General features: G+C 35.5%; 1 protein-coding gene across 1 annotated transcript; it reads left to right on the plus strand.

The window, feature by feature from the left end:
• Positions 1-4,506: 4,506 nt before the first annotated feature.
• LOC149554556 (transcription factor bHLH70-like) lies at positions 4,507-7,186 on the plus strand. Its single transcript, XM_089828602.1, has 3 exons — positions 4,507-5,389; positions 6,179-6,580; positions 6,867-7,186. The coding sequence occupies exons 1-3, from the start codon at positions 4,652-4,654 to the stop codon at positions 6,960-6,962; spliced, it is 1,236 nt and encodes a 411-aa protein (XP_089684728.1). The 5' UTR covers positions 4,507-4,651; the 3' UTR covers positions 6,963-7,186.
• Positions 7,187-10,561: the final 3,375 nt, after the last annotated feature.

Consider the following 10,561-nt stretch of genomic DNA (forward strand, 5'->3'; position numbering starts at 1 on the left):
TTGCCTAATACAAATGTTGAGACTCACCCGGATCCATGGCACGAATCTCCAAGGAGGTGCTGACCACCAAGTCAATACTCTCAACAATCTTCCCCTCAGTACTGACTGAGCCTTCAGCTCCAAATGAAATGAGACTTGAACCCATGACCCAAGGGCTCTGCTACCAATTGTAGGTAGCATTTGTCACTGCACCAAAAGCTCAAACTGTTAATGCCCGATACAAATGCTAAGACTTAGGATCAACGGCACAAATCTCCAAGGAGGTGCTGACCACCAAGTCAACACTCTCAACACTATTGAGGATGCGAAAACATATCAGCTTCATGAATAGGAAAGGCACTGAAATGCAAAATACCAAATCCATTGTCCCATAGATTATTTGTAGTCTGTCAACCTTAAAAGGCCTATCTATTTAGTATTATTAGTAGGTTGGTTTTATGGAGTAATTTGTTTAAATTTGTTGTATAAATCTCAATAATTAATCTCTTTCAATTATATCTCAAGAGTTAAACTTATTTGTAGACAATCCTGAACTTATCCCTTTTGAAAGTCGTGTAACTTTACATTCAACACTCATCAACTTCAGTGCAAAATGACAAAACGAGGAAGTGGGAAAAAATCAAAGAAGCATGGGAAGAAAGGGCATGTATCTTTTGCATTGTTGGGACAATGGAGTCATAAAAGCACTTCATAATGGAGTGTAATATTTGTAAAACATCAAACCCAAGCAAGTCAATATAATGACAGATGTTTTTGTAAACAAATTTACACAATGAGGACACTATTGAGAAGACGGGGATGCTTATCATATCGTTGAACAAAAAAATAACTCATCAATTTATTTGGACCACGGAAACAAGACTCAGACTCAACAAGGCTAAACCAACTCAACACCTGGCAAAAACAAAACAAACTACCAGTTTCTATTGAGTATCTCCTAGAGAAAGTTTCTAGAGAGCCCTAAGCCCCTAAAACTTGGTTTAGGGCTTGCCAGGACTCAAAAAGTCCTATTGATTCCTAGAACTATGATCTAGACAATCTGAATTTATCTCTTTTAAAAGTCATGTAACTTTACATTCAACTCTCAACAATTTTATTGTGGAATTGGGAGGTGGAAAAGGTGCAAAGAAGCATGGGAAGCAAGGGTGTGTATTTTTTGCAATGTCGAGACTGTGGAATAGGAAAAAATACTTTGTCATGGAGTGTTATGTCTTCAATGACATCAAAGACAAGCATGCCAATATAATGACAAATGTTCTTGGCACAATTTTATTCAGCAAGGACACTATTGAGAAGATGGGAATGCTTATCATTTCCTTGAATATGAAAAGGACTGAAATATAGAAGACAGAAAAGCAAAATTGATCCATAGACTATTTGTAGCAGATCTTTTCTAGATATCTATCTATAATTTTATATTCTCATTTTTTATTTTTTAATCTCTTGTTGTCATTAATATGTTTCTTTTTAAAATTAAAAGATTGGCATCATAAGTTACTGTAGGGGTTTTGGATATGAATAATACAAATTATAGGTATATGACTCTTTCAATTAAAGTTCAAGAGATAAACTTATTTGGAGACAATCTCGGTCTTTTCATCAACTTCTATGTGAAATGGGGAGATCCTAAAGACCCAAAGAAGCATAAGAAAATAAGGTGTATTTTTCCAACAGCTAGACATTGGAATCCGAAACACTACATCATGAACTGTTATGTCTTCAAAGACATCAGAGACAAACATGTGCATATAATGACAAATATTTCTTGGCACAATTTATTCAAAAAGAAAACTACTGAAAACACTATGATGCTTATCACCTTCTTAAATAAGAAAAATGACTGAAACACAAAAAACTAAAACACCAAAAGTTCATTGTTTATCTATTACTCTACCATGATACTTATAAAGCACTATAACTATTGTTTGCCTGTACCCAACAATGATACCACTAGGGATGCAAGTTGATGCTAATAGAAATTATTACAGTTTTGTATATAAGTCAGATATGGGCAGCAACTATACAACCACGAAAACAATTTGTCATACGAAAGGAATACTAGTTCTTTTTCACTAAAATTATGAAAAGATATATGTAAGAAAAAAAAAATACTACCTCAGATATGCTGCTTCCCTTACTGTAGTCAAGAAAAATGACAGCTGTAATGTCACAATTGTGTAACATAATGGCAAGAAAAAGTGAATATACAGCCACCCAAATTCTCCAATCAAAAAGTTAGTTGTAAAAGGGTTAAAAAGGACTTATCTGAGCCAATGAGAATTGGACTATGCTGAGCAGAAGCAGTATTTGAGGGGGCCCAGAGTCACCAAATGTAGAATTTGCTCATACAATGTTAGAATCTGATCCAACACTGATACTGTTGTATCACGTGTAGACTGCAAAGCTATCATCGCATAAATATGAGTTGGTAAAACATATATGTTCACATTTTTTTCTGGTCTACAAAGCAACAACGAGACTACTTAGTGTCGTGGACAATTGCCATTCACTCATGGAAAAAGAGTAGACTGACCTTTTTAAGAGGTTGAGAATTTTCTGCAATCGTGGCCCTCTCTTTTGGCAATAGCCTCATTCATTGAAGAGGAAGTTATTCCAAAAGTTGTACATAATCTGTGTGGAAATTTAAAGTGGCCTCTTCAATGGCCTCGTAAGAGGCACTTAATTTTTACTTGCTATTTTGTTTGATAGGGACCACATTGCTATTTGTCCCCATTCAATTATGTTGAATGTGCACGGGGGAACATGCACCTTGGAAAATTAGATCACCAGATATAACCTAAACTCCGTACCAGTGTTGAGATGAGAAAGCCTTAATGGCTGGTCTGATTAACAGGGAAGCTCCAGCACAATAGCTACTTATACCTAACCTTTCAAATATCTTGTAGGACTAGGTTTCTTGGTAATTTAGAGACTTAAAAGTAGTCTCCCCCTTCACCAATGAATGATAAAGCAAGAACATTTGTATAAAAATACACAGCTTGATGCGGCCACCAAACTTTTTGTGATAACCTTTCAACAATTACTTTCAATCTACTCTTAAAAACATCCTTTAATATAGACATGAGTAGACTCCAGCAAATGTCATACAGGAAAAATATACTCATCTATTATTAGAGGTATTGTAGGACACTTAGGTTTCAGTGCATGTTTATAGATAATATGTAATTAAACATATGAGTATTTGTTTTTAGTTGGAGGGTTTTTTATAAGTTTAGAAATGAGAGTAAATTTATGGGTTGAAATGTCTTTTTGGTGAAATGGTACAAAATTTTGATTTCGTCTTTTATGATGTTGGGGTCTTCTATTCATCTAAGTTCATTGAGAACTATTTCAGTTCACCAGCAAACTATGTGTGTATTAACAATTTTATTTTTTCTAGTTATACACATAAAGTTCTAGTTTATTAGCAGTGAGTCGGCAAGTTTGAAAGAAAGATGAATCTGTTGTTCTATTGATCATCCCTGATGTCATGAACGTTAAGACTCTTCTATTCTATTTATTTATATTTGTCACCATAGTTGAAGTCATATAGGACCTAATCTCAACTTGATTTCTTATGATATCAGAACTGCAAATGAATTCTTTTAGAACATTTCAACTTCACTTGCAAACCAAGTGCCTCTTGAAATTTTATTTTGTAAAATTATAAACATATACAACTCTAATTTTTAACAGTTAGTCAGCAAATAAGGAAGTTAGGATAAGTTAGAAAGATGTATAATTTTTTTGACTGTCTCTAATTTCATGATTATTAGTTTCATGATCAACTAAATTTGCCTATCACCTATACCATAAGCTTAAAGGAATACAGATCATTAGAAGAAGTGAGTTCATATTGTCTTTATGTATTCATCTTTCTGATTTATACTTGCTAACCTATTGTCTTTCTGATTTATACTTGCTAATCTAGTTGAATTATTTTTTAAATTACGATGAAAAGGTTTTTTTATATAAAACAAATATTATAAACTGTGGAAATCTGATCCCACTAGTTATCGCTATCAGCCTCACCTTAACCAGACAGTCACAGCAGCAATTCTAGATTATGGGCTCCCAGATAAGGTTAAGGTTTGATTCGGGTTATTGGGATCTGGAAAGAAGCACGTTATGGTAATTCAGTGGTCTTCAAATTTAAACTAAAGGGAAAGGTCATACATGATGAGGTAAAACTAAATGTCCAATGTGAACACTTTTATGAATTGTCCGAGGCTTGTGCGACACATGTATGGACCATTATGATTGAGTGAAATCAAAATATATCCGGAACAGAAAAAGGAGGAGTCTGGAAAAGCTCGCTTCTCATGTTTGTTGCTGACATCTTTAAAGCCCACCATGTAGACTGATTCTTGTGCCACTGTTCATCCGATGTCTGATTTGAAAGGCTAGGCCGTAGAGTCTACATTTATTTGACACACCGCCCTAAAGTCCTGGGTTTTTGGTCTGTGGTTTTGTCACTATAAAAAAGGACCATGATGGGCATCTTGTAGTGGAAAAAAGTCTCGAGCTTTGGACAGTCGTACAGAACCCCATGAGTACCTGAGCTGTAACCTTGTTTCTCGTTTAGAAATTTGTGATTTTAAGATCATCTCTTTCTTGAAAAGCTTAGGTCTACAAATCAAATCTAATAGAAATGCTTCAGTTTCAAAGCCATGTTGTGGCAGCAGCCTCAAACGGGTTTGAGGCATTGGCATCTCTAAGTCATGAAGATCATCATTTAGGGTCTATTGGCATGATATCAACGCCTTACCATGAGTCTCCCTGGATGAATCCCACTTCATCTTCTTCTTCACTTGAATCGGTTCTGTTTGATGACGGACCCTTGGATTTATCAGAAATAGACACATTTGTCAATCAGATGGGTTGCTTAGAGAGTTGGGGAAGTTTGGAGAAGAGTCGGGAGGAGATTGCAAGACCTTTGAAAGCATCTGATGCGGCCTCTGATCCACAGCTTAATGTCCTCAATGAATTAGTCAAGAAATGCAATGCAACTGAAGATCTCATGTGTGGTGAGGTCAGTCCTCAATGTAGTTTTCTTCAGGATGTCACTAGGCCTCTTAATAATGGTCCGGGATATAATATGGGTTATGTAATACAGCAAGATTCGTTCGGCTCAGTGGTGCATTCAAAGCCCAGAGAGGCCCCTAAGAATGATTCTATGGATGGAGTCCTCAAATTGCCTGAAAAGAGATCAATAGGAGCAAAAACAGCACAACTTAGGCCAAACAAGAGAGGAGCATTACACCACAAGAGTGGTGAAATGGAAATGTCTCAGAGGGAGATTCATATTCAATCTGAGAGAGAGAGGAGAAAAGGAATGAATGACTTGTTTGAGAGAATGAGAGCTTTGCTGCCAAGCCCAACCCAAAAGGTAAACACCATCTGTAATATTTGTTTCATTCGGACAGGTAGATGCACATCCTTCTTTTTGTATGAGATTAACTAACCTAGATTTGATCAAGTTTTCAAGGCCTTAGATTCTTCAATTTTTATCACCTTTTCTTTCATAGTATCACTCCCCATTATTTATTTTTTATCAGAGACTCTAGGCATGAGTACTTCTGATTCCAAATCATTTATTCTCTTAAGGAATTCCTCGGCTTCATCAGCAATACTACATTTGGATGGATAAGATTACTTGCAATCAAAGAAGTTCAAGTCTGTTTTCTTCTATAGTAGTTTTGCTTGGCATCCATTCGGCTTAGGATGATTTACTTATGATTTGCCCACGCCACTAGAATTTATCAAATACAAGTGCTTTTCGGAAAAGTTACAATATATTTCTTCAACTTCAGAAATAAGAATGGACTTGGAACTGAAGCACTGCTCTTGGCTATTTCAAATCAGCACCCATATTGGCTATTTCTTGGGCATGCTTGTAATTCCACTGAATTCTAAGCTTCCAACCTGATTTTCTTTAACATCATGAATACCAATTTCGTTGTGTGCACAGCAGTAATGAATTCAACATTGCGGCATATTTCAAATTGAGAACTTGAGATTGCAGTATAAAACAAAAAGATGCATTGGATTATGATCTCTAGACATCCTGCCACCTAATAATTACCTACTAAATATGTGTTTATTGTTTTTCGAATATGTGTCTACCATTTTACTATCCATCTCCTTGGCTTACTTGCTTTTCATGGTGTCCTTACAGGCAGACAAGTCTACAGTAGTATCAGAAATCATAAACTACATCCAATCTCTGCAGCAAAATCTTGAAGATCTAAACAAGAAAAGGGCCAAGGCAGTATCAACCCCAGGAGGAGGCACTGCCCACATAAAAACTGAGCCTTTAAATTGTGCAGAATCTGTTCAATCAAGATACACTGACTCTAATAGTCCGCCATCATTATCACCGAATGAAGAATCCACAAAGGAAGCACCACAGGTGGCTTTACATTTCAATGGGAACGATATTTTCATCACAATATGCTGCTCCCAAAAGGCCAACTTGCTTCCTGCTATCATAAATGTTGTTGAAAATCATAATCTGCAAATCATGTGTGCAAATGTCTCAAGAACAGATACATTAGCGTTTCATTGCCTCCATGTCAAGGTAATCAATTCATCATGCCTTCTTCTTTTTAGAATAACTAAGTTCTGAAGCTATTCTTATCACTCTCCATGAATGGTAATATTTAGTCTGCTTTTAAGGTTCCAATTCAATAACTAGGCCTTGCATGTTCCAGTTGGACAAATGGGTACATCAAATATCTGAATGACGGCAGTGAAATTGTGTCAGAGGTTGCCATCAAGTTCTCATCTTGAATACCATTTGTACAACTGCAAATGGGTGACTCACTTTTCGATGTAGATGATTAAATTGTTTTTGTTTTTTTCAGGCTTTGGATACTCCAGACATCAATATTAAGCAAGCTTTAAGGGACGCATTGAAGAAACTTGTTTCCTCGGACTATCAAATTCATATGGAACGGTGAAGATTTCCAGTCTTAAGGTCTCAAATTGCTGTGAAGATTGCCCATGAAGAAGATCATTTGATCCCACCTTGAATTTGAAAATGTACACATTGCATCTGCTTCCATTTGCCTGGTTTTGGGGACAAGAACAAATGAGAATATACTGTTTCATTGGGTTTGTAGTTTGTAACAGGCATCAAGACTTTTAAGACTACTCCAATAAAACTCTTTTCCTTCTGTTTGTATTTTTCTGACGAGGATAATGGCCTTTCTTGTCGTCTTCCAATTTAATCGATATCGCCAAGAAGTAGAAGAGAATAAAGCTTTCCAGAATTGAATACAAGAGTCCTTTCCTCCATAAAATATTTCATTTATTTATTGATGATGGTTTAGAGGACCAAAAAAAACTCCTTATTCTTCAATTTCTCACCCATAAACTGTCTAGCTCACAATCAAATTAAACATGAGGACAAGTTTGGATGATTCTCTATAATATTTACAGAAGTTTTTTTCTTTTTTTTAAATTGTATTTAATTTGAATTATTAAGATTGTATAGTACTATATAGAAAAGATTTTGAATATATTTCCTATCATAGGTAGTAAAATGATATTAATTTATCATATAATTCACTACATCATTTGGGGTCAAATTGTGACGACGGTGTAATTTGTGGTGATTTTCATGTCTTTTTTTACAATTGTCCCCGGCGTCATCACAATACCGACATTGGCATTGTACTATTGACGCCCGCGTGAGTATAAACAAAAAAAAACACATGATATAAATCATTCCCCATTTGTTTTGATTGTGGAGAGTTGTGCGCAAAAGAAAGTGGAGAGCTATGAACGAGGGTAGAGACCTCTAAACGTTGTCGTGCCCTTGTGATCGGTGCATTTCGTTGTTGTGATCTCTGCATTTCGTTTCCATGCCCTTGCTCTACGATTTCGTTGTTGTGATCTTTGCATTTCTTTGTCGTGCCCTTGCTCTGTGATTTCCTTGTCGTGCCCTTGTGATCTCTACATTTTGTTGATGTGCCCTTGCTCTGCGATTTTGTTATCATGCCTTTGCTCTGCGATTTCATTGCCATGTTGTGCCCTTGTGATCTCCATGCCCTTGCTCTGAGATTTTGTTGTCATGCCCTGGCTCTGTAATTTTCTTCAAGGGATATGCAAATGTTCGTTTCTTTTCCTTCTAAACGAACTTTTTATATTTGCTTCTAAACATGTATATTTAGAGATGTAAGGTTCTTATTACATCTTAGCACAATAGAAAAATTGATCCAACTGCATACATATTCCAGAATACAAATAATAAAACAATAAAACTCACTCAACTTGTGCTAAGTGACTTACCTCAAGATCCTCCACAAAAATAATGCCGATCGGAAAAAATGGGTAGAGTTCGCAAGAAATTTTACAAAAACATATCATAGCAGATATTTTTAGAAAGAAACTAGCCATAACCCAATTCAATGGGTCTAGTTACTAATGATTTGAGTTCATTACAAATTCCTGTAGAACTATCATCAGATTAGGTACAATAAAATGAACAATCAGTTGTTCCCAACTAGAAGGATCAAATACAATTTTCCAAGGTGATAAAATTGCATATGCAAGGAATTGAAAAATAACTTCAGTGAAGAGTTGAGTGTAAGGAGTTGTTTCTAACCATTGTTTCTGTCGTGCAGTCTCTTTCTAAAGCCGCTCCTTCTACTTCACTCTCGTGCCTTAAATTTTAATTATCAAAGTTCTGAATATCTATCTCTACCTTATCTAAAATCAACTTTATATTGTGTTGTAACTCTGGCATAGGTGTTTGATCATCAATAGCTTTCATTTCAGCATTGTTGTTTTCATGTGTGTGCATGGGAATCAGTAAATAATTTTGACGAATTTCTTGTGAGCAATGAATATGGACTTCCCTTGAGAATAGAAGGAGGCGATGAGGACATTTCAGGTACTTTAAAGATTGATCCTTTCTTAAATATTTTAGATGTTAACAGGGAATTTAGATGGTAACAGAGGGTGGTGGGGCCAAATGAGCTTCCACCTTCATGTGGTTGGCCCTGATTGGTAGAGAATTTTAAACTATTCTCGAAACCAAGTGAAGATCAACATTAACATTATATTATTGCATGACAACTAACTGTGTGAATCTCTTGGTTTCAAGAAAAACAAAAAGAGGTCATAGTTCAATATACAATCTCAATTCATATGCATACAACATTAGATGTAGCTGGAAAAATGCAATAAGTTTGCGTTTTTTGTTAAAGACCTTTAATTAGGTATTTTAAAGTATAGACCATCACGAACATTCTCTTGGCTATAGAAACTAGAGTTCTAATGTTCATGATGGTCTATAAATTTAAAAACTTAATAGACCTATTAAATAAAATTTAATCATGTTGTATTTTTTCAGTTGCACCTATTGTCCATGTATATAAAACACAGTTGAACGTGGATTCTCAATTCAGAGTGGAAGATTCTTATTTTGAATGTGATGAAAAAATGACATGCACCAGTAGATGGGAAAACGATGTCACTTTTGCAAGTCTGGAACCTTTTTTTGTACTTTAAAGATTGATCATTTCTTAAAGATTTTAGATGTTAATGGGGAATTTAGATGGTGGGGTGTAGGGCCAAATGAGATTCCACCTTCATGTGATTGGCCATGATTAGTAGAGAATATTAAACTATTCTCGAAACCAAGTCAAGCTCAACATTAACCTATGATTGTATGACAACTAACCGTGTGAATCTATTGGTTTCAGGCAATGTAGAAGGGAGCCATAGTTCAACATGCAATCTCAATTCATATGTATATGACATCAAATGGAGCAAAAAAAATCCAACAAGTTTGCATTTTTGTTAGGGGTTTGCATAGACCTATTAAATAAATGTAAACATGGTAGGTTTTTTCAACTCCTTCTATTGTCCATGCATGTAGAATGCACTACACGTGCATTCTCGATTTGGAGTGACAGAATATTATTTTGGATGTGACGGAAAAATGACATGAAACAAAAGATGGGAAAATGATGTCACTTTTACAGGTCTGGAATCTTTTTTTTACTTTAAAAGGTTGATCCTTTCTTAAGGATTTTAGATGTTAATGGAGAATTGGGGGGGGATTCTTCAAAGCAAGTGAAGCTCAATATTAAACTATGGTTGCATGACAACTAAATAACAATAATAAAATTAATATTGTACTAGAGAGATGCATATTCTGGATTTGGTTGTGCCATATTTTTGCATCAACATTTCATATATAGATGTTGATCGTGTTGGGTTGTGTGAGGAAGATTACATTATCGAGAAATCATCAAAATTTGTCTCGTGGACAAAAGGAGATTTTACCCATAACCATCCATGGTTAAGGTTTGATGTGACAGATTAAGAAAATAATGGAACTAAAACAATACAGGCCTATTGGCTTAAATTTCCCTAGCCTTTCCTAGCCACATTTAAAAATAGATCTTAACTCATGCATATGGCTACCGCCTAGCACATGGATGAAACTACAAAGTGATTCGGAGTGGCAAAATAGCAATGGGATTTGTTTGCCACCAAATTTATTTTTTTAGCAAGTCGTCCCAATTGGGACAGCTTGTTCTAACGG

The sequence above is a fragment of the Cupressus sempervirens genome, chromosome 5 (assembly GCF_028749045.1).
Source record: "Cupressus sempervirens isolate cs-2001-9-10 chromosome 5, ASM2874904v1, whole genome shotgun sequence".
In the NCBI taxonomy this organism is placed as follows: Eukaryota; Viridiplantae; Streptophyta; class Pinopsida; order Cupressales; family Cupressaceae; genus Cupressus; species Cupressus sempervirens.

Bases quoted from the DNA above. Each gene is read 5' to 3' on its own strand.
- LOC149554556 (XM_089828602.1), top strand. From the start codon at position 4,652: ATGCTTCAGTTTCAAAGCCATGTTGTGGCAGCAGCCTCAAACGGGTTT. The intron at 5,390-6,178 runs GTAAACACCATC...GTGTCCTTACAG, and splicing joins TGCCAAGCCCAACCCAAAAG to GCAGACAAGTCTACAGTAGT. The intron at 6,581-6,866 runs GTAATCAATTCA...TGTTTTTTTCAG, and splicing joins TTCATTGCCTCCATGTCAAG to GCTTTGGATACTCCAGACAT.